This window comes from Pseudophryne corroboree, chromosome 7 (assembly GCF_028390025.1).
Source record: "Pseudophryne corroboree isolate aPseCor3 chromosome 7, aPseCor3.hap2, whole genome shotgun sequence".
Classification (NCBI taxonomy): Eukaryota; Metazoa; Chordata; class Amphibia; order Anura; family Myobatrachidae; genus Pseudophryne; species Pseudophryne corroboree.
In genome coordinates this window covers 7,625,180-7,652,608 of record NC_086450.1, presented here as the reverse complement: position 1 = coordinate 7,652,608, position 27,429 = coordinate 7,625,180, and the positions used below count along the sequence as shown (strand labels likewise).

Here is a 27,429-nt window from a genome sequence, read left to right as displayed (position 1 = left end):
TCATTCTCCTGTCCCTGGGGGTTCTATAACAAGGCGGTAATGAGCAGAGACGCCTGTAACCGTGAGGAAGATGACGCCCGGATCACAGGATTATCTGTTTTACTAATTTATATTATGGCGGATTACAGTTATTATAGTCGGTATACGTAATCTCATACAAATCAGCAAAAGTGATTTTCAACCCAGGTGCTGTCTGCTTTATTTATACCATGGCAAATATTAGTTTTCCACTATAGCCACAAATGGGACAGACGTAGCATTTAGGGATCAGCCCCCCCCCCCCCCCCCCCCATCCAAATTCTGGTGAGACTCCGAATCCTGCAACTACCTACCTAAGAAGGCGTTGACAATGTAAAATTCCTTTGTCGTATAAACAACCCTTATGAAGCTAAGAACACTGTACGCTGTTTACTTAAGAAATACCGTAATGATACGCTATTTGCGTAACGATCGCTCAGCCGTAGGCGAGACGCTCAAGCGTCACGTTCGCTCACGGCCCAGTGATCACAGGACACGTTATTGGTTATGTCTAGGGGAAAGATTCGCTGTAACGTAGCATACGCTAGAGACCACGAGGAGGTCACCAGCGGTGCAGACGCTCACAACACTATACCTTGATATTAAACCTTATACCGATGAAACACACAGAATACCTTAATGTGAGTACAGGGTGTAAATGCAACCTTGTGTAACCTGACTACCTACAAAGCTGTTTGAGCGTCACCGACGCTCAAGTGAACACTTAACACTATAGTAAATACACTGATACTGGTTTAGGTTTCCAAGGCCTATTAACTGTATTATGTCTAATATACTTGTAAAAGGGGATAACAGTACATATGATACACTACAATATAACAGAGACTTCCTAACCACAGAACTAAACAATAAATACAAAAAGACAATACTACACTGACCTAAATGCAATACAATACCATACTACTATGAAGTATTTAAGAGAAAAGAGGAGAGAGAGAGATAGAGAGAGGGAGAGAGAGAGAGAGAGAGAGATATTGGCTCGCAGAAAGACAATGATAACGGAGAGAAAACTTACGCACAAAGGGTATGATCGCCTGCGCCTCGATATCCAGCTCCCGGTTATCAGCAGATAACCGTTGATGAGAGAGTGAGAGCTGGATGTGGTCGGCCTGCCTATTTATGCCCCACACACAATGCAATCTCCTGGTCCTACAATCCCATTGTCCATTGGCCGAAGGAATTCGGCCCTGTATCATAACAAAAGGTCATAGGGTGATTCATACAGGTGGGCTGTGACGATTTCCAACAGCTCAGGTGGGTGGGAAACTGGGTTTCCCGCCGCATACCTGAGTATGTGTAAATAATAGAAATGGACATAAACTTCTTATGTCCATAACTATTCGCACGAGCGATTAATACGCGCCAAACCAACACCGGAATATTGCTAATTAAATACTCTTCCGATGGGTACCAAACACTGCTGTATGATTCCTGTTAGACCCTTCGTACGATATAAGGAGGGATTCCTCAGCTCTGGGACATTGTACTTTAACCAAACTTACAGAATCTATCAAAGGGACCATGATCTATAAACTACATTAATTGTGAACATCTGTAACGAATGAGTCGCACGCTACGATCACATAAACTCTACCGTAAATGCGCATACCGCGCCTGCGTGTGCACGCTATTGCGGGTATGCGCCTCCACGGGAGAGCGTACGCACGCGCAGCACGGACCAGTGTGCGGTGCAAATATGGCAGTGTGCATTAAGACATTTTTCTGACTTTGACAGTCCACCCTTTGGCAGTCAATAATAACTGCCACAAAATATTTAAGGAGAAAAATGTAAGTCAGGGGTTAATTGATTTCCATGGTGGGGAAAGGAAGAAGAATGGAGTAGGTGTGAAGAGGGTATGACCTAGTGAGAAAGTAGAAGCATGTGTGTATGAGTCCATGTTTGGAGGGTCATGTATCATCGTGCCGTACGTGTGGTAAATCAAGCTTCGAGGTATTGCGAAGTATACATTTGAATTCCTTCTTATCCTGTGGTACAGGTCTGTGGATGGGCTGTCAAACTCTACCGAGCTCATTTCGGCTGTGGTTGTAACACAATGGGGATGCACATTTTAGTTGATGATACATGAATTGGGGGGGTATGTGGTTGCTGCTATCTGTGCCTGTATTCCCTATCGACTATGTGTGTTATTACCTGAGGGTTGCAGAGATGAAGATAAAGAACACTTATGGGAAATGCAATGATATCCTATGTCAGGTTAATGTACGTTCGTCGATTGAGGTCTTGATTGGTGTCGGTTGATCGGAGTCTTCTTCTTTGTGCTTTTGCTCATAAATCGTGAGTAAAGCAAACAACGTCCATGGATTTACAAAAACTGTTGGGCTTGCGTGATTTTAAAGTTCCTAGGGAAACTGGGGTACTCATGGCATTGTCCATCAAAATCTTGTATATCAGGTCGTCTGCTCTTCTTCTTTCCATCTTTCCGTTGTCGGCCCCTTGGCTCATCAAATCCTTCGTCTACGTGGGTCTTTGTACCTCGGAGGAAAACATAGAAATGGGTGAAAGACGGACCGTATACTCATTACGTCATTACGTCATGGTTTCTAGCATTGGGTCATAAATCAAATCCAGGTTAATTACAGTTTCCTCACTCCTTAAGCTCATCACTTTCGTACTTTGCTTGCACCTCATCAAAGCCTGCCCGCATCTAAATATCAATCCAATAGATATAACGACACCCAAAATACATAGGAGAAACTTTCCAACATCCATTATGACTCCTTGAGCCCAGTCTCCTAAACCGTAGAACCAATTTCGCGGGTTCAACCATGACACCCAACCAGTCAGCTCATTACCTACAGCAGCAAGGGTGAGATTGTGTTTTCGACGAAATTCCCACTTTAGTTGGAGAATATCGTCCATCTTTTGGTCTATGACCTCTACCGGATCCTCGGTGCTATTTGTGATATACGTGCAACACTTTATGCCGTACTGTGTTGCCAATGTAACACAATATCCGCCTGTTACTGCTGTAAGATAATTAAGAACCATCCTATGCTGAACTAGTTCTGTTTTGTAAGCTTGAAGTTCTCTTCCAGTGTATCTAAACGTGTCATCATACATTTCAGTGATATTATCTAACAAATTGGCGAGTGCGGAAATGTATCTATAATTCATCACACCTCGAGCGGTACGAGTGAAATCTAACGCTACCAGAACCTGAATCCCGGTGGATTCATGGATAAGATCAGAGGCCGGATGCTCTAACCTTTCTGACAGTTGTCTTTTAACAAGGTGCTCGTAGTGAGTGTGAGTATAAGGAGCTTGGGCACCACGGTGTATGTCCTTCATTTTGTCATGTGTAACAGTCATCACTTCAGGCAATACTTTTCCAATATAACACAATCCTTCAGAGTTTGGGGCAAGCCACTTGTACGCCTTTCTCCCGCATATGAAATATGCATCATCGGGGAGAACATAAGGGACGGAGAAGGACATGACCATGTTACAAACCTTCCAGGTGAAATCTCCTGACCCTAATTCTTCCATCTGTCTAATGCACGTATCAGTTTGTACGATATGTGCACAGTATCCTGGTGATACCTCTCCAACTCTAGTAATCCTATTTCCTAAGGTATATCGATACCGGAAAGATTTTCCTCTACTGGCTATGTGGCGTACGAGCTCTGTATCTGTAGGCATTCTATCTGCTCTGTGTGAAAAGGTCATGGTAAGGTTGCTCCATGACACTTCCCAATTTCCCGGTTTTCTGGGATTGGAGATGTTAAAACATATGAGGGACCTATCCACATGGTATTGGTGGAGCTTCAAACTAGGAGGGCTGGAGATGTTAAACCTCCGGTCCACCGGTCTCCCACCACTTAGCTCAAGTACCTCCCCTAACGTTAAAGGAAATGGTACTAGCCCTGATTTGCTGTGACCCTGAGGTACTTGAGAGCATACCCAACAATCTGTTTGGTTCAACACGTTACCCACTAGAGAGTGATAGTCACTCAATGGATGCCGGTCCATATGGATATTAAAACTAGATTGGCATTTCTTTATGCATCCATCTTCAACCAGATTACCACATAGCCTACAGATACAGTTTTCCTCAGCTAACAATCCATCACAATTTCTTCTATCGGATCGTTTTCTGATACTCGCCTTTACTCGTTGGTTTGGTTGATCTTGGAAAACTACGCCTCCATCATAATCGGAACCCATTCCAGAACCTCTCTCGACCTCTATGGTACTCTCGCCGGAACAGACTGCTCTGGTCAACATCATGGTTAACATCAAAATCCGGATTACAGTCTCTTGGGGCAAGTCCATCTTTGAGGAGGAAATAGAGAAGAATGAGAAGGGGGAAAAAGAAATTTTTAAGGGAGAGGGGATGGGAAGTGGAGAAAAACAATAAAAGGGAGAGGGGAGTCGACAACTGCTTCCGGTCTTCAAGGCTCAGGTGCCGCCTCAGTCCTCCTGGAACAGACACTCCAGTGATACAACCTCTACCGTCTGTTCCTTATCACGGGACTTCTCTGGATCAGCAACCTTCTTGCAGTGGGACGAATGGACCCAAGTCTCTCTCTCAGCAACCTTCAATGCTGTGGTGCTAGTCAATAAGACCTGGTATGGTCCTTCCCATCTATCAATAAGACAACCTGAGCGTAGAAAATTTCGTATCATTACATAATCCCCAGGTTCAATGTCATGACAATTACTATCTGGTAAATCAGGAATCACCAACTTCAGATTATCATTTTGATTCCTCAACTGCTTACTCATATTAATTAAGTACTTTACAGTTACTTCATTGTTACATTTCAAATCATCCTGAGGGTTAATTATGACATGCGGTTGTCGACCAAACAGAATTTCAAAAGGAGACAGATTAAGAGGGGACCTGGGAGTGGTTCTGATGCTATACAAAACAATGGGTAAAGCTTCTGGCCACGTCAATCCTGTCTCTGCCATTACTTTACTCAATTTATTTTTAATAGTGCTGTTCACTCTTTCGACCTTCGCACTCGCCTGTGGACGGTACGGAGTGTGCAGCTTACTATCAATTCCCATCAACTTACACATTCCTTGAAAGACATCACCTGTAAAATGGGTACCCCTATCACTTTCAATGATTCTAGGGATACCATATCTACATACAAATTCCTGCACAATTTTCTTAGCTGTAAACATAGCGGTATTTGTAGCTGCTGGAAAAGCCTCAACCCAATTCGAGAAAACATCTATACAAACAAGTACATATTTCAAATTTCTACATGGGGGTAATTGAATGAAGTCAATTTGTATTACTTGGAAAGGGCCGCCGGCAGGTGGGATATGGGATGGTTCTGTAGGTATTGCTTTTCCAATATTCTTTCTCAGACAGGTAAGGCATGACATTGCTCTTTTACTAGCATGAGAGGAGAATCCTGGGGCGCACCAGTATGCTCTTACCAATTTGCACATCCCCTCCTTGCCTAGATGAGTCAGCCCGTGAGCTGCTTCAGCCAGACACGGAAGGTATGCCCTGGGGGCCACTGGTTTACCATGTCCATCCGTCCAGAGCCCTGAGGACTCCTGGCCATATCCCTTTGCCTTCCAGACTGCCTTCTCCTGAGTGGAACACAAATTCTGCATTTCACACAACTTTTGTGTGTTGATGGTATTAAATACCATCAGTTGTGTGGTGTCTGTCCGTATGGGGGTAGCAGCTGCAAGCTTTGCAGCTTCGTCTGCTCGGCTGTTACCAAGGGATACTGGGTCTTGACTATATGTATGTGCTTTACATTTGATAACAGCCACTCTGTCGGGTTCCTGTATCGCTGTTAGAAGCCTTTTTATGTGAGCTGCATGCGCTATCGGTGTACCAGCTGCCGTCATGAAATTTCTGAGACGCCATAGCGCTCCGAAATCATGGACTACCCCGAACGCGTATCTAGAATCGGTGTAGATATTGGCAGACTTACCCTTAGCCAATTCACATGCTCTGGTTAGGGCGACCAGTTCAGCAACCTGGGCTGAGTGAGGTGGGCCTAGCGGTTCCGCTTCTATGGTGTCTTGGTCATCTACGACTGCGTATCCAGTACACAAGTCTCCCGAGTCTGTCTGTCTGTGACAACTACCGTCCGTGTAGAACGTGAGTTCTGCATTTTCTAGTGGATTGTCACTGATGTCAGGCCTTGCGGAAAAATTTTGGGTCAAATATTCCATACAATCATGTGTATCTTCCTTTGCATTAAATCCTCCTTCCCCATCACTCTCACCTCCCACCCTTTGTGCCTGTCCAGGCACACCTGGGAGAAATGTTGCAGGGTTTAATGCGCTGCATCTCCTTATGGTGATGTTTACTGGGGCCATTAATGCCAATTCCCATCTCGTAAACCTTGCTGATGAGACATGTCTGGTTTGGGCAGAATTCAATAAGGCCGATACCGCATGTGGTGTATGGATTGTGAGGTTGTGGCCTAGCACGACATCTTCGCTTTTCGTCACTAGCAATGCTATCGCCGCAACGCTACGCAAGCATGTGGGGAGGGATCGCGCTACCGTGTCTAGCTGAGCGCTGTAGTATGCAATTGGCCTGCTGGCATCACCGTGTTTTTGTGTTAGTACACCTGCTGCGCACCCAGCACTTTCTGTTCCGTATAGTTCAAAGGGTTTCCCATAGTCTGGCATACCTAGTGCTGGTGCCTGCGTTAGGCACTGTTTGAGTCTCTCAAATGCTGTTTCAGATTCGTCTGTATGCGAAATCCGATCAGGTTTGTTTGAAGAGACCATTTCCTGCAAAGGTAGCGCCAATATGGAAAACCCTGGGATCCAATTACGGCAATACCCACACATTCCTAAAAACGTCCTGATCTGTTGCTGGGTTTGTGGCAGTGTCATGTCTCTAATGGCTTGGATTCTATCAGCGGTCAGGTGTCTCAGTCCTTGTGTTAGACAGTGTCCCAAGTATTTTACCTTAGCTTGGCATAATTGCAACTTGTCTTTGGAGACCTTGTGACCTGTGTCTGAAAGATGAAACAGGAGCTGTTTCGTATCCTTCAGGGATGCCTCCAATGAATCAGAACACAGTAGTAGATCATCCACGTACTGTATCAACACTGATCCACTTTCCGGTTGGAAAGACTGTAAACAATCATGCAAAGCCTGAGAAAATATACTTGGACTATCTATGAAACCTTGGGGTAACCGAGTCCACGTGTATTGGACTCCTCTGTATGTGAATGCAAACAAATATTGGCTGTCAGGGTGCAGAGGTACCGAAAAGAAAGCGGAGCAGAGGTCAATAACAGTGAAAAATTTGGCAGTGGGAGGAATTTGCATTAGGATGACAGCTGGATTAGGCACTACGGGGAACTGACTCTCAACTATTTTGTTAATCCCCCTTAGATCCTGCACTAGCCTGTAACCCCTCCCCCCACTCTTTTTAACAGGGAAGATGGGACTATTTGCTGTGCTGGACGTTCTTACTAGAATGCCCTGTTGTAGCAAGCGCTCTATTACCGGGAAAACTCCTAACTCCACCTCTGGCTTCAGAGGATACTGTGGGATTTTTGGAGCTATCCTACCATCTTTTACTTGTACTACTACTGGAGCTACATTTGCCATTAATCCAGTGTCCTGTCCATCTTTTGTCCAAAGCGACTCTGGTATCTGAGATGTCATCTCTTCTACTTGGGATGGGTTCCTATTTGTCATAATGGAATGTGACATTAATTTTGATGGGGAGTCTAACATGTCTCGTACTTCCTGAGCGTGATTCTCAGGGATGTCCAAGAATACACCTTCAGGAGTACAATAAATGACGCAACCCATTTTACATAGTAAGTCTCTACCCAGGAGATTAGTTGGTGCAGATGCAGCCAGCAAAAAGGAATGCTTGGTATGCAAAGGCCCTATTGTAATCTCGGCTGGTTTGCTAACAGGGTAGTGCTGGACTACTCCTGTTACTCCTATGGCTGGAACTGTCCTACCAGTGGTTCTCATGCCCACTGTCGAATTGATCACTGACTTGGCCGCCCCTGTGTCTACAAGAAAGTTTAAAGTTTTACCGGCTACATTGATTGCAATCTCTGGTTCGCTTCCAAGACTGGCAATCAATTTAACTGGTTGCAGATTACAGGTATGGCCACACCCCTATTGGGTATGCTGACCTCCCTGAATCCCGCTGGCAGCAACTACTTGTGAGGGAGTTAGCTGGGAACTACCAGAGGCATGCCAATCTCTGTTCGGGGGATATCTTTTTGTTTCCCCTGTATGTGGCTCAAAACTCCGCCTCTGTGGACCCTGCTCCCAATGTCGTGTGTTGTGTTGTTGTCTAGGGGGTTGAAAAGATCTTTGTACATTTCTTACTCTACAGTCTCGTGCAAAGTGTCCTGGTTTGTTACAAGAAAAACATGTTATTACACTTGCCTTACCCACAGGATTCGGTGGTACATACGCAGGCTGCCTTGTGGTCAGCGCCTGTATACTTACGGACATCAACTTATCACTTTGCGACTCCCTGTGCCTAGTGATATTTCTGTCGTGATCAATAGCAGCCTCTCTCAAGGTGGACACTGACAGACCTCGCCAACATGGCTGCGTGGTCTGTACCCTAGCTTTTAATGTTTCTTTCAAACCATCCATCAGTACAGATACTGCTACTTCTCGATGGTTTGGGTTGGTCTTAATGTCCTCTATACCAGTGTACTTTGCCATTTCTAATAGTGCCCGGTGAAAATATTCTGTTGCCGTTTCGGACTCCTTTTGCTTAATGGAAAATATTTTATTCCATTTAACAACGGCAGGGAAATACTCTTTTAGCTGTAGATTTATCCTTTTTACATTATCCTTGTTGTACACGTCTGTAAGCGGTACATCTTTATCCAATGCACAATCAGCTAAAAACTGAGTTGCATCAACATTGGAAGGTAAACAAGCTCTTAGCAGTATCTGCCAATCCTTGTTGTTGGGTTCTACCGTGTTACCTAAATCCCTGATGTATTTTTGGCTAGCAACTAAATCCTTCCTGGGGTCAGGAAATTCGGACACTATTGTTCTTAATTCCATTCTGGAAAATGGAGTGTACATGGCAATGTTCCTTATGGGAGTGGCTCCAGACACATCTGTTTTTCCATTGGGAACTGCTATTACCCTTACAGGAGCAATTCTAACAGCCTCTTCCTGTGTAGATTCTACAGCTTGTTGTGGTACAATTGTTTCAGTGTAGTGCATGGTGCCGTACTTACCCGTTGACACGACCTCACCTATCCCTCCGCTAGGGGCTTTCACTAATCTCGTGGGTGTCGCTGTGCCTACTGTGGTCTCTGCTATGGTGGCTGCAAGAGAGAGAGCTGAAATTGTTGCTGAATCGTCTTCTTGATCACACTCCTGAGGAAGGTTCAAAACAGGGTACATCTTGCACGGGTTAATACTTGCATGAGTTATTTGGTTAACATCATTAACATTTACAGTGTTACTAAGAGTTTGTGTTTTACAACCCAGTGCGTTTCTCTCCGCAATCAACTTCTCTCCTGCAATGTATGGTGGAGGAGGAGCTGTGGCAATCAACTTCCTGACTGCCCCAGATCCCGCCGCCAGAGCCAAACCTCTCTGTATCTCACCTTCCTGGTGCCATAACTGTAAATAATCATGATGCTGAATTCGCCTCTTTGCTGATTTTACGAGACATATCCTCCTCCTTAAATTTTGTAACACCTCTGGACTGAAGCTACCTATTCTTGGGAACTTGTCCCTGTCTTGTACAGTCATTCTCTCCCATTCATCACATAAAGATTCGGTGTGAATTCCATATTTTTCACACATTACATATCGTGCCGACCCAACTGGTCGGTTCACAGAATCAACCTGAACCAGGGTTGATCGCCCCCTACCTGAGCAACTGGCCCCCATAGTCTGTAGGTGTTGCTTAGTCCTCCTTGGATTTTCTGTATCAAGGTTTTCAGCAAGCCTTTTCAGACAACCAAATTACTCCACAGTAGGCCGGCGGTGGCGGTTTACCGAGTACCCCACTCACTCGCCCACCTCGACCAATACGACCTGATCACACCGACGTGGTGCTGGCGTACTCGATACAGGGCCCCTATGGAACCTTCAGTTTACTGGAACATATGAGGGTTACCCGCAGGACACTTACTCTTTCCAGTAAAGGTGGGGTTGTTAGATAGTTCCTGAGTGACCAGCGAACTTCCCTTCCAAAAATAAAAAATTACACAAATCACGTCAGAATGTACAAATAGCGTTTGTGACCACTTTACTCTAATGGTATTAGGTCAGATTACTAACTACTGCACACAATTACGTGCGGTCCAATCGTTCAGTACACGAGCACTACTTGTCATGTACTGAAAGACCAATGAAATCGATGTTTCCGGCCGCGATTCCTTCAGCAAGAGCTTATGGCCTATATGGGTTCTGCACCAACACCCCAGGCGTTGTGCCACTGGACTTTTATAGCGGACCTTTTACCTTACGACCTCCTGGTCTTGTTCCTTATGACCTCCTGGTCTTGTTACCTTATGGTCCGCTATACTCTAATGCTCAAATATTATTTAACCAGGGATGCCTCCCTGGCCACCGTATATGTCACTTACACGTATGTCCCTTGACGAGTACCCGGCTTTCCTTTTGGTTCCACCTTAAAGTTATATAAACTTTTGTATACAAAACACACTCACTCAACACAAGTACACTTTTGTTTCTATATCTATTTCTGCGCAGAAATTGTCTTCAGGCCAAGAGTGTTACCAATTAGGAGCAGGATCTGTTAAACTAAATTTCAGATTTTTCCAAAAATAGATTTGCGTTATTTACCGCTTCGCGTTATCTACCGCTGTGCGTTACTTATCGCTTTTGCGCTAATTATCGCTTTGCGCTAATTCAACTTTTCGTGACTTGGGCTACGTGGGCGTAACCAGACGCTACGTTGCGTAATGTACGCTGCGTGCGTCCTGCCTTTCGGATTGCGTACGCTAGTCTTTGTTAGTGACACGTGTACGCAATGCAAAGGATCCACCGTAACACAATATATATATTTTTATCAATGTAAATGATCCCTGATCATCTACCGCAATCCACACTGACTGCCTTGTATCTCAGACAAACCGTGTGTTTGTTCTATACTTTAACTATTACCTCTACTATTAAATAACAGCAAATCTCTTTTTAGCACTTTCTATCAACTATAAAAATTGGCAAACAGGAATAGTGATATACGAAATTTGAAAAAGAAATGCAGATAAATGTATGCGTACGCAAGACAAAAGAAAAATAAACAGTTTTAAAAGACACAAGCGTTTTGTTCTTACTTCCGGTTACCGGATTCCTTCAGCACTCTTTACCTAAGCGAAGCAGACGCTTATCCCGTCAGCAACTGCGAGACAACCTCCCACCCTTTGCTGGAGGGATAATGTCTGCTGATCTACCTAGTGCAGATGTGAAAAGGACCGGACGAGCCCGCAATTGACAATGTAAAATTCCTTTGTCGTATAAACAACCCTTATGAAGCTAAGAACACTGTACGCTGTTTACTTAAGAAATACCGTAATGATACGCTATTTGCGTAACGATCGCTCAGCCGTAGGCGAGACGCTCAAGCGTCACGTTCGCTCACGGCCCAGTGATCACAGGACACGTTATTGGTTATGTCTAGGGGAAAGATTCGCTGTAACGTAGCATACGCTAGAGACCACGAGGAGGTCACCAGCGGTGCAGACGCTCACAACACTATACCTTGATATTAAACCTTATACCGATGAAACACACAGAATACCTTAATGTGAGTACAGGGTGTAAATGCAACCTTGTGTAACCTGACTACCTACAAAGCTGTTTGAGCGTCACCGACGCTCAAGTGAACACTTAACACTATAGTAAATACACTGATACTGGTTTAGGTTTCCAAGGCCTATTAACTGTATTATGTCTAATATACTTGTAAAAGGGGATAACAGTACATATGATACACTACAATATAACAGAGACTTCCTAACCACAGAACTAAACAATAAATACAAAAAGACAATACTACACTGACCTAAATGCAATACAATACCATACTACTATGAAGTATTTAAGAGAAAAGAGGAGAGAGAGAGATAGAGAGAGGGAGAGAGAGAGAGAGAGAGAGAGAGAGAGAGAGATATTGGCTCGCAGAAAGACAATGATAACGGAGAGAAAACTTACGCACAAAGGGTATGATCGCCTGCGCCTCGATATCCAGCTCCCGGTTATCAGCAGATAACCGTTGATGAGAGAGTGAGAGCTGGATGTGGTCGGCCTGCCTATTTATGCCCCACACACAATGCAATCTCCTGGTCCTACAATCCCATTGTCCATTGGCCGAAGGAATTCGGCCCTGTATCATAACAAAAGGTCATAGGGTGATTCATACAGGTGGGCTGTGACGATTTCCAACAGCTCAGGTGGGTGGGAAACTGGGTTTCCCGCCGCATACCTGAGTATGTGTAAATAATAGAAATGGACATAAACTTCTTATGTCCATAACTATTCGCACGAGCGATTAATACGCTCCAAACCAACACCGGAATATTGCTAATTAAATACTCTTCCGATGGGTACCAAACACTGCTGTATGATTCCTGTTAGACCCTTCGTACGATATAAGGAGGGATTCCTCAGCTCTGGGACATTGTACTTTAACCAAACTTACAGAATCTATCAAAGGGACCATGATCTATAAACTACATTAATTGTGAACATCTGTAACGAATGAGTCGCACGCTACGATCACATAAACTCTACCGTAAATGCGCATACCGCGCCTGCGTGTGCACGCTATTGCGGGTATGCGCCTCCACGGGAGAGCGTACGCACGCGCAGCACGGACCAGTGTGCGGTGCAAATATGGCAGTGTGCATTAAGACATTTTTCTGACTTTGACAGCGTGCTGGGTAAACCGTGAGCACAAGTCTAGCTGTACCCACGGTGCGTGCATGAGATTTAATGCAGCGTTGTACGCATCTTTGCAAGCGGACCCCATCTGTGTCCCATTATCTGATACCCGACGTCCTCATTTGTGCGCACTTACTCCAGCCCTGTCCTGCAAAAGATACGACTGAGATCGGGCACATTCATGATTCCAGCAAACTACGCACAGCCTGCAATTCTAATGACATGGAATGCCCCTCCCCTTTAGAATGTAAGCTCTCACGAGCAGGGCCCTCTTCCCTCATGTATTATCCTTTTCTGACTTTAATAATCTTCGACTGCACCAAATCCCGCAGTTTTCTGCCACCTGATATTTATGGCAGTATCATCATTTGATTCCTTCTGACCACACACGTGTCGCCATTGGTTCGTGGCGTCCGCAGGTTTAGGGCCCCATTTAATAGCAGTACTTATTGACCGCCGCATACTGTATTTTGTTTAGTATTGCAGTGATACTAACAAATATGTTGTGGTATGTAACATTACTAACTCTCCGGCACAGTCCAGTGACGGCCACCTCCTCAGCGCTATTCTCTGTTGCTGGCAGTTTACCGCTGCCAGTGACAGGGCTGCTGTGTCACACGTATGCGCGACGGCCGATTATGACACTTTTACCTGTGGGGACTCGGCAATACCTGGGAGGCTACACTGAAATCCGAAAAGGCTATTGCTGAGTTCCTATTGCCAGAAATGGGGACTGTATCGCGGTCGCCATCTATACATGGCGTAAGCAGTTTGGTGCTAAACTTACTGCTGTTAAATACTGAAAGGAGGTAAGTGGTCTATTTACTAAACCTTGGATGGAGATAAAGTACCAGCCAATCAGCTCCTAAGTGTCTCTTTCAAACCCAGCCTGTAACATGGCAGTTAGGAGCTGATTGGCTGGCACTTTGTGGGACATTTACTAAACAGTGATGAGAGCAGAGAAGTGAGCCAGTGGAGAAGTTGCTCATGGCAACCAATCAGAACTGAAGTAACATCTATAATTTGCATACTATAAAATGATACAGAGCTGCCGATTGGTTGATGGAGCAACTTCTCCACTGGCTATCGGCCGCAGGCGTTCCCCTCAGATGGTATTTTCTGGGCGTGCATACATTAGCAGTTGCAATGTTACTTGCTGTTGGAGAGCCCTGTGACTCCCGGGTGGGCAGCTCAGACTGCGCGTCTACAGAGGCACTCACACTCTGCCACATGACCTGACATGCGATGATGATACCGATGTATCAGCAGTTGTACACCACCGGACGGAAATGATGCGACAACAGTGGGCCTCCCTAAGCTCAGGGTTAGCTTCTGCCCATATTGGCTTATAGTCTCAATTGCGTACGGCAAAAGATAGCAGCAGCAAGAACAGCCGCACCCGAATGAGCCTCATAATGTATGGGCAGCGATGACGTTCCACTTTAGGTGTTACGCAGCTGATCTGTATGCCGGCATAACCGATTAACTATTTTGGAACAACAAGTTCCAGCTTGCCCTCTGCCAGGATTCTGACGAGCCAGACACTGAGATGTGACGTATGTCCATTATCCTGAAGCCATAGGTGGTGACTTGTAGGTGTACCCTCCAGTAGATCTCTGAGGAGAGGTCCAAGGGGAGATGTGGGGGCGTGATGTTGCTGGGAATCACTTTACCATAGCCGTGCCCCTCCTGTACAATGCCGCCATTTGCAGTAGGGGTCAGGGGGCCACAATAGCGTTCCTGGAAGGCCGGGGGCTACAATCTCCTGTACAGACGTTCAAGGGATACTTACTACTTCCAGGTCCTCCTCACAAAATTGTTTGTTTGTTTTTTCGGTGGATATATCCTGCAAATATTGATGAATAGGCCCCTATATCATTGCATACACGTACTGTATTACCGCCTATTTACCGTACCTCAGCGATAACTTCCATCTTCAAAGCTGCCTGACCTCTGCAGGACGCTAAGACGGAAGTAATTATTTCTTTATTTATTATGTGCGTGTCAGTGTGACATCTGCGCATGACACGGAAATCACACAACAAGCTCAGCACTCGCCTAACTACACGCCAAACTGTAATTCAACTGCATTCAGGGAATGTTAGCTCCAGAATATTGCAATAGTTTGTTAATCTGAGCTAATATACAGTATGTGTGTGTGTGTGTGTGTGTGTGTGTGTGTGTGTGTGTGTGTGTGTATGTATGTATGTATGTATGTGTATATATATATATATATATATATATATATATATATACATATATATATTATACTATCTGTAGTATGTACTTCTTTAGCCTGATTTCCTGCTTCCCGGGCCTGGCTCCTGCCTCCGGCACAGCTCTCTGTGGCTGGTCCACTAGCATTGTATCCTACAACACTTGCGCACAATGGCAGTAATCAGCCTTTGTCATGCAGAGCGGTACTCCGCAGCGCGCCTCAGAGCTGCATTCAGGTGTTATTTTGCTCGGGGTTCAGCTGTGCTCTGTCCTCCTGTAACCAGTGCTGTGCTGTATTACCCCACTGTCAGGGGTAAGAGGGGGAGGGGGGTGGGGAGTTGTATAACAATCAACGGCCGCTGCTTAGCTCCCACATTCCAAGAACATAATGAAGATTTAGCTGATTAGGAAGAAGGGGAATGATTCACGCGCTCATGGCCAGAAGTAGTACGTCCCCGCCAATGGGGAAAATGACTAAGGACCGGTTTGTGCCGCGGTTTGCAAATGGGGCATATCAGCAGCGGTTTTCACCAACAAACCGCTGATTTACTGTGATATAGAACACATGCAGTTTATAGGAAACCGTCATTACTACTGTTACCCAATGCCCCCATAGTGCTAATGACTTCACCCCTAATAGCTAAATCTCAAATATTGGTGCATCATACATTGTGTTATAATATAAAGTACCAGCACTATATATGTGGCTCCGATTGCCCCCTACAGTTTTCTCTTCTTCCGTATTGATCCATTATAATCCATTGGGCATAATAAAAACCACACAATGAGACTACAAGGCCTGCCCAGTGCCCAGCAGAGCCCCCGACGCAGGATGACGGACTGGTCAGTGCCAGCCTATGTAATAACCAGCCAATGGGAAGCAGCCTCTCATCCCTCGTACAGGTGCCTGCCTATGTAATAACCAGCCAATGAGGAGCAGCCTCTCATCCCTCGTACAGGTGCCTGCCTATGTAATAACCAGCCAATGAGGAGCAGCCTCTCATCCCTAGTACAGGTGCCTGCCTACTGTATGTAATAACCAGCCAATGAGGAGCAGCCTCTCATCCCTCGTACAGGTGCCTGCCTATGTAATAACCAGCCAATGAGGAGCAGCCTCTCATCCCTAGTACAGGTGCCTGCCTATGTAATAACCAGCCAATGAGGAGCAGCCTCTCATCCCTAGTACAGGTGCCTGCCTACTGTATGTAATAATAAGCCAATGAGGAGCAGCCTCTCATCCCTCGTACAGGTGCCTGCCTATGTAATAACCAGCCAATGAGGAGCAGCCTCTCATCCCTCATACAGGTGCCTGCCTACTGTATGTAATAACCAGCCAATGGGGAGCAGCCTCTCATCCTTCATACAGGTGCCTGCCTATGTAATAACCAGCCAATGAAGAGCAGCCTCTCATCTCTCGTACAGATGCCTGCCTATGTAATAACCAGCCAATGAAGAGCAGCCTCTCATCTCTCGTACAGGTGCTGGCCTATGTAATAACCAGCAAATGAGGAGCGGCCTCTCATCCTTCGTACAGGTGTCTGCCTATGTAATAACCAGCCAATGAGGAGCAGCCTCTCATCCTTCGTACAGGTGCCTGCCTACTGTATGTAATAACCAGCCAGTGAGGAGCAGCCTCTCATCCTTCATACAGGTGCCTGCCTATGTAATAATCAGCCAATGGGGAGCAGCCTCTCATCCCTAGTACAGGTGTCTGCCTATGTAATAACCAGCCAATGAGGAGCAGCCTCTCATCCTTCGTACAGGTGCCTGCCTACTGTATGTAATAACCAGCCAATGGGGAGCAGCCTCTCATCCTTCGTACAGGTGCCTGCCTACTGTATGTAATAACCAGCCAGTGAGGAGCAGCCTCTCATCCTTCGTACAGGTGCCTGCCTATGTAATAACCAGCCAATGGTGAGCAGCCTCTCATCCCTAGTACAGGTGCCTGCCCTTGTAATAACCAGCCAATGAGGAGCAGCCTCTCATCCTTCGTACAGGTGTCTGCCTATGTAATAACCAGCCAATGAAGAGCAGCCTCTCATCCTTCGTATAGGTGCCTGCCTACGTAATAACCAGCCAATGAGGAGCAGCCTCTCATCCCTAGTACAGGTGCCTGCCCTTGCAATAACCAGCCAATGAGGAGCAGCCTCTCATCCTTCGTACAGGTGTCTGCCTATGTAATAACCAGCCAATGAAGAGCAGCCTCTCATCCTTCGTATAGGTGCCTGCCTACGTAATAACCAGCCAATGAGGAGCAGCCTCTCATCCCTAGTACAGGTGCCTGCCCTTGTAATAACCAGCCAATGAGGAGCAGCCTCTCATCCTTCGTACAGGTGTCTGCCTATGTAATAACCAGCCAATGAAGAGCAGCCTCTCATCCTTCATACAGGTGTCTGCCTACGTAATAACCAGCCAATGAGGAGCAGCCTCTCATCCTTCATACAGGTGTCTGCCTATGTAATAACCAGCCAATGAGGAGCAGCCTTTCATCCTTCGTACAACGCAATTTTTCAGCTGTTCTCACAGTTTTGCTCTTCATATGTCTGGTGGTTTAATAAATCTGCCCAGAAACCCTGAGAGCACGTGACTATAGCTGGAAATCGCTATATTGTCTTTGCACTTGCGGAAATGCTGGTTTGGGATTGGCTATAATCAGCGCTGTAACTAGACTTTTTGGTGCCCTGTGCTAGAAAAAGGATGTGTGTGTTTCTATAGGTAGATGTGCTGTGTGATAGATGTAGTGTGTGTATATTTGTATAGGTAGATGTGTGTGATAGATGTAGTGTGTGTTCTATAGGTAGATGTGCTGTGTGATAGATGTATTATTATTATTATTACATTTTATTTATAAGGCGCCACATGTGTTTCGCAGCGCCGTACAAAGGACAGTACAGGGAGACAAAACATAGCATTACAGTAAATAAATAACAGAAATAGAGTACAGATAACAGAGCACCACACGTTTTCAAGACATAATACAGCTAAGATGTAAGTATTGATGGAGTGAGCATCGTACTACTAGAGGCTGGTGGCCATAGATGGAGATGAGCCTTTACTAGCAGGATAAAGATGGTCGTTGAGTAGGGGAGAGCTGCGAGTGAAATGTGTCGAGACGAGGGCTTAGATAACAAGAGGATAGAGGGCCCTGCTCTGAAGAGCTAACAATCTAGTGGGGAGAGGCGACAGACAGATGACAAGAGGTGCAGGCAAGTGGGAGGTAGCCTGATGGCAGTATGCAAGCAAAGCTGAGATGTTCACGGCATGAGGCAGGGGGGTGGAGGCGCGGCTTCAGCACTGGGTTATGCATCGGGAGGGTATGCTTTGATGAATAGGTGGGTTTTTAGTGCCCGTTTGAAGCTTTGCAAGGTCGGGGAGAGTCTAATTGAGCGGGGGAGTGCGTTCCACTGAAGGGGTGCAGCACGGGCAAAATCCTGAACTCGTGCATGGGAAGCAGTGACCAGGGCGGTGGAGAGGCGACGGTCATTAGTCGACCGTAGGGGGCGGGAGGGAGTATGAAGGGAAAGGAGGTTGGAGATGTAGGGAGCAGTGGAATTAGAGATGGCCTTGTATGTGAGGGTGAGGAGTTTGAAGAGGATTCTGTAGGGGAATGGGAGCCAGTGTAGATTTTGTCGAAGGGGAGTGGCAGATGTGGTGCGGCGGGAGAGTAAGATAAGCCTAGCTGCGGAGTTCAGGACAGATTGGAGGGGAGCAAGATGGGAGCAAGCGAGGCCAGTGAGGAGGACATTGCAGTAGTCAAGTCGTGAGATGACCAGTGAGTGGATGATGAGTTTAGTTGCACTCTGGGAGAGATATGGCCTGATACGAGCAATGTTGCATAGCTGGAAACGACAGGATTGTGCCAGAGCTTGGATGTGGGGTGCAAAGGAGAGGGAGGAGTCAAGAGTGACGCCCAAGCAGCGGAGTTGGGGAACGGGGGAGATGGTGGTGTTGTCAACAATGATGGAGATATTGGTCGGGGGTGTTGCTCTGGATGGGGGGAAGATGATGAGTTCAGTTTTGTCCATGTTGAGCTTTAGAGAGCGTTCAGATATCCAGGAGGAGATTGCGGAGAGGCAGCTGGAAACCTGAGAGAGGACAGAGGGGGACAGATCAGGAGATGAGAGGTAGAGTTGTGTGTCATCAGCATAGAGGTGGTATTGAAGGCCAAATTAGTTAATGAGCGCACCCAGGGAAGAGGTATACAGGGAGAACAGAAGGGGTCCAAGGACAGAACCCTGAGGGACACCAACAGGAAGGATGGAAGGGTGTGAGGTGGTGCTGGAGGCAGACACAGAGAAGGAGCGGTTAGTGATGTAAGAAGAAAACCAGTCAAGGACAGTGCTAGAGAGGCCAGCGTTTTGGAGTGTGCGGAGGAGGAGAGGATGATCTACGGTGTCAAAGGCAGCAGAGAGGTCCAGAAGGATGAGCAGAGAGAAGTGGCCCTTGGATTTGGCCGAAAGCAGGTCATTGGTGACTTTCACCAGGGCAGTCTCAGTTGAGTGGAGTGGGCGAAAGCCAGATTGTAGTGGATCGAGGATGGAGTTGTCGGAGAGGTAGCTTGTGAGACGGCTGTAGATTAGTCGTTCAAGTAATTTGGAGGCGAAAGGGAGAAGAGAGATGGGGCGGTAGTTAGTGGGTGATGAGGGGTCGAGGTTGGGTTTTTTGAGAATAGGAGAGACCAGAGCATGTTTGAATGGTGAGGGGAAGATGCCGGTGGAGAGGGACAGGTTAAAGAGGTGAGCAAGGTGGGAGCAGGCAGTGGGGGAGAGGGAGCGGAGAAGACAGGAGGGAAGGGGGTCCAGGGGGCAGGTGGAGGGGGGAGGATAAGATGAGGGAGTGGACTTCCTTTTCTGAAGTGGGATAGAAGGAGGACAGGGTGGGATAGATGGAGGGGAGGGATACAGGGGGCTAGCAGAGGGGTGACGGCGGGAGATGTCGTGTTGGATGTCCTCAATTTTGGAGATGAAGAAGGAGGCAAAGTCAGTGGCAGTGAGGGAGGATGGGAGGGGAGGAGGAGGGGGGCGAAGGAGAGTGTTGAAAGTTTCAAAGAGACGGCGTGGACAGGAGGACTGAGAAGAGATGAGTGCTTGGAAAAAGGATTGCTTGGCGAGGGAAAGAGCAGAGCTGTAGGAGGAGAGAATAAACTTGAAATGGAGGAAGTCCGGCAGAGAGTGTGATTTCCTCCAGGAGCGTTCAGCGGAGCGTGAGCATTTTTGTAAGAAACGTGTTAGTGTGGTGTGCCAGGGTTGGGGTTTGGAGCGGCGGAGGGGGACAGAGGAGAGGGGGGCCACAGAGTCGAGAGCAGTGGTTAGGGAAGAGTTATAGAAGGAGGCTGCCTGGTTGGGACAAGTCATAGTGGAAAGAGGAGATAGGAAAGTTTCGAGGGAGGACATGAAAGTGGGGTTGAGAGACCCGAGATTGCGTCTGGTGGTGGTGGGTCTGGGCGTGGAGAGGAGGAAGGAGGATGAGAGGGTAAAAGAAAGCAGATGGTGGTCAGAGAGAGGGAAGGAAGAGTTTGAGAAATCAGAGAGATCACATCGGTGGGTGAAGACAAGGTCGAGGGAGTGGCCGAGATTGTGAGTAGGGGTGGTGGTCCATTGAGAAAGTCCAAAGGAGGTGGAAAGGGCGAGAAGATTAGTGGAAGCGGCATTAGTGATGTCAATAGGGATGTTAAAGTCACCGAGGATGACAGAGGGGAGGTCGGAGGAGAGAAAGTGGGGAAGACAGGCAGCAAAGTTGTCAAGGAAAGGTGAACAGTGGCCAGGGGGGCGGTAGATCACTGCCACAAGGAGGTGAATGGGGTAGAAGAGGCGGATAGTGTGGACCTCGAAGGTGGAGAAGGTGAGGGAGGGTTCAGGTGGGATGACACGAAAGGTGCAGTTAGGGGAGAGAAGGATGCCCACGCCTCCACCCTGGCGACCATCAGGTCTGACTGTGTGGGTGAAGGAGAGGCCTCCGTAGGAGAGGGCAGCAGGGGAGGTGGTGTCAGAGGAGGAGAGCCAGGTTTCAGTGATGGCGAGAAGGTGAAAAGAGTGGGAGATGAAGAGGTCATGGATAGTTGGCAGCTTGTTGCAGATAGATCTAGCATTCCAGAGTGCACAGGAGAAAGGAAGGGAGGGGACAGGGGAGATAGGGATAAGGTTGGCTGGGTTCTGAGTGTTTGTGGGTGATTTTGAATTTGGGGGGTGAGACCTGGCAGTGAGGATTGGTATGTGACAGGATCGAGGAGCCATAATTTGGTACAGTAGTGTTCAGAGGAATAGAATGGTGTGGGTGTAATATAGAATGAACAAGGAGAATGTGGGGTGTAATGTAGGCAAAAGACAGTGCAAAGAGAATTTTAAGAAATAATGTTAGGAGCGGAAAGGCTGAGATGGATACACAGTGGTTGTAGATTGTGTAAATGAGAGTGTGAGAGCAGTAGGGCTGTTACTTAATCAGACAGGTTGTTCAGTATCCAGGCTGTGCAGGCTGCAGACATTACTGGTAGTGGTATGGGTAAAGGTGTGTACACACGGTACGATTTTTTCTTCCGATTCTGACTATATAGTCAGAATCGGAAGAAAAGATAGTGCAGATCGCAAGCTGAAAGTCACCTTGCGATCCTTATCCGATCCCGATGCGCGTCCCCGCCAGGTCGGCATCGCAAGAAAAGATAGACCGAGCTGGCAAGTCAATCCTTGCTAGATCGGTGTCCTATCTAGTTCATATCGCAAGTGTTTCTAGTACCTTGCGATATGAGCTTGCGATGCCGATCAGCGTCATGTGGCCACTCCCCGCCGGTCCATTCTCTTCACAGCGCGGAGGAAGAAAGAAGCAGCAGCAGCGGCAGCACGTGGAGGAGAAAATCCAAGGAGACGTAAGTATATCCAGCGGGGTTGGGGGGCAGCACTGGGGGGCACCATAGGGGGACATATCTGGCACCGCAGGGGGACATATCTGGCACCGGGGTGGGGACATATCTGGCACCGCAGGGGGACATATCTGGCACCGGGGGGGGGGCATATCTGGCACCGGGGCGGGGGGCATATCTGGCACCGGGGGGGGGGGGGACATATCTGGCACCATAGGGGGACATATCTGGCACTGTGGGGCAATGTATACTGGCACTGGGGGGGAGGGCATATCTGGCACTGTGGGGCAATGTAATCTGGCACTGGGGGTCATATCTGGCACTGGGGGGCAATGTAACCTGGCACTGGGGGTCATATCTGGCACTGTGGGGCAAAACTGGCACTGGGGGGGGCATATCTGGCACTGTGGGACAATGTTTACTGGCACTGGGGGGGGGCATATCTGGCACTGTGGGGCAATGTAACCTGGCACTGAGGGGCATATCTGGCACCGTGGGGCAATGTATACTGGCACTGGGGGGGCATATCTGGCACTGTGGGGCAATGTAACCTGGCACTGAGGGGCATATCTGGCACCGTGGGGCAATGTATACTGGCACTAGGGGGGGCATATCTGGCACTGTGGGGCAATGTAACCTGGCACTGAGGGGCATATCTGGCACCGTGGGGCAATGTATACTGGCACTGGGGGGGCATATCTGGCACTGTGGGGCAATGTAACCTGGCACTGAGGGGCATATCTGGCACCGTGGGGCAATGTATACTGGCACTGGGGGGGCATATCTGGCACTGTGGGGCAATGTAACCTGGCACTGAGGGGCATATCTGGCACCGTGGGGCAATGTATACTGGCACTAGGGGGGGCATATCTGGCACTGTGGGGCAATGTAACCTGGCACTGAGGGGCATATCTGGCACCGTGGGGCAATGTATACTGGCACTGGGGGGGCATATCTGGCACTGTGGGGCAATGTAACCTGGCACTGAGGGGCATATCTGGCACCGTGGGGCAATGTATACTGGCACTAGGGAGGGCATATCTGGCACTGTGGGGCAATGTAACCTGGCACTGAGGGGCATATCTGGCACCGTGGGGCAATGTATACTGGCACTGGGGGGGGCAATGTATCTGGCACTAGGGGGGCACCGTATCTGGCAGTGTGGGGCTTTTTTTCTGGCACTGAGGGGCACCGTATCTGGCACTGGGGGTCATATCTGGCACTGTGGGGCAATGTATACTGGCACTAGGGGGGGCATATCTGGCACTGTGGGGCAACGTAACCTGGCACTGGGGGGGGCATATCTGGCACTGTGGGGCAATGTATACTGGCACTGGGGGGGGGGGGCATATCTGGCACTGTGGGCCAATGTATACTGGCACTGGGGGGGCAATGTATCTGGCACTAGGGGGGCACCGTATCTGGCAGTGTGGGGCTTTTTTTCTGGCACTGAGGGGCACCGTATCTGGCACTGGGGGTCATATCTGGCACTGTGGGGCAATGTATACTGGCACTAGGGGGGGCATATCTGGCACTGTGGGGCAACGTAACCTGGCACTGGGGGGGGCATATCTGGCACTGTGGGGCAATGTATACTGGCACTGGGGGGGGGGCATATCTGGCACTGTGGGCCAATGTATACTGGCACTGGGGGGGCAATGTATCTGGCACTAGGGGGGCACCGTATCTGGCAGTGTGGGGCTTTTTTTCTGGCACTGAGGGGCACCGTATCTGGCACTATGGGGCAATTTTTCTGGCACTGGGGTGCACCGTATCTGGCACTGGGGGGGCACCGTATCTGGCACTGTGGGGCAATGTATCTGGCACTAGGGGAGCAATGTATCTGGGACTGTGGGGCAATGTATCTGGCACTGGGGGGGCTCTCCCACATGCGGCTCTCCCCCCTCCTCCGCCGGCTCCGTCCTCCCACTGACAGGAGCAGCGGCATGGCCCTGCAGTGTATGCGGCTCTCCCCAGCAGCAGCAGGTTAGTCTCTCTCCCTCCTGTGGTTGTGTTAAGTTTTTTTTTTTTTTTTACAGGTACCCCTACCCTATTGGATTCTACTGGACAAGTGGACGTGACCGGCGTGGGATGTAGGTAAGTAATCTGTCTCTCATTTTTACAGGTACCCTATTGGATTCTACTGGACAAGTGGACGTGACCGGCGTGGGATGTAGGTAAGTATGTGTGAGTGTGTAAGTGTGTTTTAATAAATTTTTACTGTCACGGTGTGCAAGTTGTGTTTTTATTTGGGTATTTTTTTTGTTGTAGACCTACAGGTACCAGCGACCCCGTTATTTCCCTGCATGCTGGTACTTGAGGTTCTCCAAGTACCAGCAAGCGGGGGAGGCTTGCTGGGCCTTGTAGTTCCACAACAAAAGACAATATTCTCTTCTTTAAACACATGACTATCAGCCTCCCATCCACCGCCCACGGATGGGGGGGGACAGCCTCGGGCTTCACCCCTGGTCCTTGGGTGCCTGGAGGGGGGGTGACCCCTTGATTTAAGGGGTCCCCACTCCTCCAGGGAACCACGGCCAGGGGTGACTAGTTTGGGGGGTAATGCCACGGCCGCAGGGACCTCCATAAATGTGTCCCCCGGCTGTGGCATTATGTCCCTGGCTAGTGGAGCCCGGTGCTGGTTTTAAAAATACGGGGGACCCCTACATCTTTTGTCCCCCATATTTTTGGAACCAGGACCGGACTAAGAGCCCGGTGCTGGTTGTCGAAATACGGGGAACCTCTGTCCTATTTTTTCCCAGTATTTAAACAACCAGGACTGGCTCAAAGAGCCCGAGGCTGGTTATACTTAGGAGGGGGGACCCCACGCATTTTTTTTTTACTTTTTTAACACATTCAGACCCTTCTCCATTAGTTAATGGAAGCCCTGGACAACAACATTGCATTCATGTCCTCCTCCCACTCCCTTCCCAATCAGTAATTATTATTTATTCTATAAAAATGTACAATATATTACTAGTATGATGAGCAGGCAGGCCTGGAGATGCAAATTAGTGGCAGAGGGCTGGGTGAGTTGATGGTGGGCGCACATCGGCTCATAGGCAGTAGTGGGCATTGGCTCGGCAGCGGTAGGGGTCATCGGCAGGATTCGGTGAACATTATGGCTGTAGTGCCTCACTAGCCACTGACCTCACCGCACGCCACTGGTAAAAAGTGGACTCTTACCTGCCGTGATGTATAAAATGGGGACAATTGCCTGCAGTAATGTATAAAATGGGCATTCTGCCCTGATGTATAAAATGGGGACACGTGCCTGCCATAATGTGTAAAAAGGGGGACACTTGCCTGCAGTAATGTATAAAATGTGGACTCTTGCCTGCCATAATGTGGGGGTTTAATGTATCAAGGGCATTGCGGAGTGTGGCATAATATGGTGCAGGGGGCATTACTGTGTGGGGCTTAAGATGGTTGAATTTTTATTTCCCTATGGTGGGCGTGATCTGTTGGTACACGGTCAAATACTGGGGTTTGAGGTAGTCTTTTCAGATGAGGCACGCCCATTAAAATGAGGCCAGCACATTTAAATAATGAGGACACGCCCCCTTGCCGGGGGGATGCTGGCGACACATTAAGGGATGCATTATTGGGGTAGATAGATATATATATATATAGATATATATATATATATATATATATATATAGAGATATATATATATATATATAGATAGATATATAGATAGATAGATAGATAAATAGTATTTTTAGACTTTTTGTATGTGACGGTTGTATTTTGTCGGCTAATTGTGTTATTTTATTTTCAACCAGCAATGTCATCTGAGGAGTACCGCCAATTCTGGTCAGGATTCATTGATCTGTACCGTCAGAACGAGTGCCTGTGGCGTGTCAGAAGCCCGGACTATGCCAACAGAATCAAGCGGAATCGGGCATATCAGCAGCTTATTGAGTACAGTAGAGGCAAAAACTCTGATGTTGATGTCAATTGGGTGAAGAAAAAAATTTCAAATTTCCGAACAGTGTTCGTGAAGGAACGCAAGAAGGTGCAAGATTCACAGCGATCCGGAGCCGGGACTGATGAGGTCTATAAACCGACGCTGTGGTACTATGACCAAATTCAGTTCATTATAGAGCAAGAGGCGCGGGTAAGGTCACGGGACGCTCTAGATCCAGAGTCTCCAGTTCTTGTCGAAGAGGAGGCCCAGGAGAGTCTGGATCTGGTAAGTACACACACATTTGTTTCATATGCCACCCACCAATTTTGACATAGACCTAATTTTTGTTTTTCTTATATTGCAGGATGCTACCCCGGAGCTGGAGGTGGAGCCTACCACAGGCCAAGGGGCAGAAGTGGAGGAGCCGGTAGCGGAGCCGGTGGCACCCCCACAGGCGCGCCCAGGAAGACCGAGGCGCACGGCAAGGAGGACCACTTCTTCACCCTATAGCACCCCCTCTGGCTCCCAGCAGTTTTTTCAACGCGCTGAGGAGGTTTTGCATAGGCCCCCGGATGCCGAACAACAATTTGGCAATTTTATTGCATCGGAAATGCGCCTGATGACGGATGATCAAAAATTCATCGTCCAACGGTTAGTCAATGAGACTGTCTCACGCGGCAGGCGCCAAACACTGGTGTCGGCGTGTGAGATAGTGCCAACTGACCCTTGGTATCACCCAAATTTGTCCCGTCCCCCCTTCCCAAACAACCCCCCCATGGAGCATGCGCCGGTAAACCCCCCTCAGCAACCGTATTTTTTTCCGTCGGGAGCCACACAGCCCAGCCCCTCCCCCCAATCTAGCACCTCGTCCAGTGGCATGTACTCTGACATGCAGAGTACACAGTCCTCTGTGCTGGGCGACCCACGCTTTTTTCATTTATAATTAGTTTTTTGGACCCGGTTTTTTAGTTTTGTTTGAAAAATCTGCTGGTGACCTTATCCTACGCTCTTGCTCAAAGTGAACTGTATTGAGGTCATTAGTACTGCAGCGTCGGTTTTGTGTCCTCACTGTCCCGGACTACGGATCGTTGTGAAGACTGCACTTCTTGTGTTCCTTCAAGACTGTTTGAAAATTTGATGATGTTCTTCACCCAAGGCAAAATTGCACTGTTTACCTCTACTGTACTCGGATTTGCCCGTTTCCTGTTCTGTTGGCATAGTCCCTGTCCAAAGGCACTCGTTCTCATGGTACAGCTTATGAATCCTGGCCAGAGTTGGCGTTGGCATTTAATATTTTTATAAAGTTTACGAAAAAACAAACTGTGTGGTGTATTTTTAAAAACGCCCTGTAGCATTTTTAGGTGGGGGGGGTGTTTTTTTTTTTTTTTTTTGGGGTGGGTGGGGGGTGGATGGGAGTTGAGTGTTGCTGAGGTGGGGGTGGGGGGGATACTGCCAAAAACCACATCTTTTTTATGTTTTTTTGGGGTCATGTTTTATTAGAGACTAATTCAGACCTGATCGTAGCCCTG

General features: G+C 47.8%; 1 protein-coding gene across 1 annotated transcript in view; it reads left to right on the top strand.

Moving 5' to 3' along the window:
* LOC134943224 (uncharacterized) overlaps window positions 1-27,188 on the top strand; it is an 86,381-nt gene extending 59,193 nt beyond the window's left edge. Inside the window, exons 2-3 of the mRNA XM_063932164.1 lie at window positions 25,776-26,185; window positions 26,265-27,188. Coding sequence (XP_063788234.1) covers window positions 25,776-26,185; window positions 26,265-26,843 — 989 coding nt within the window. The 3' untranslated portion in view covers window positions 26,844-27,188. The remainder of the gene's footprint in view (window positions 1-25,775; window positions 26,186-26,264) is intronic.
* The last annotated feature ends 241 nt before the right edge of the window (window positions 27,189-27,429 follow it).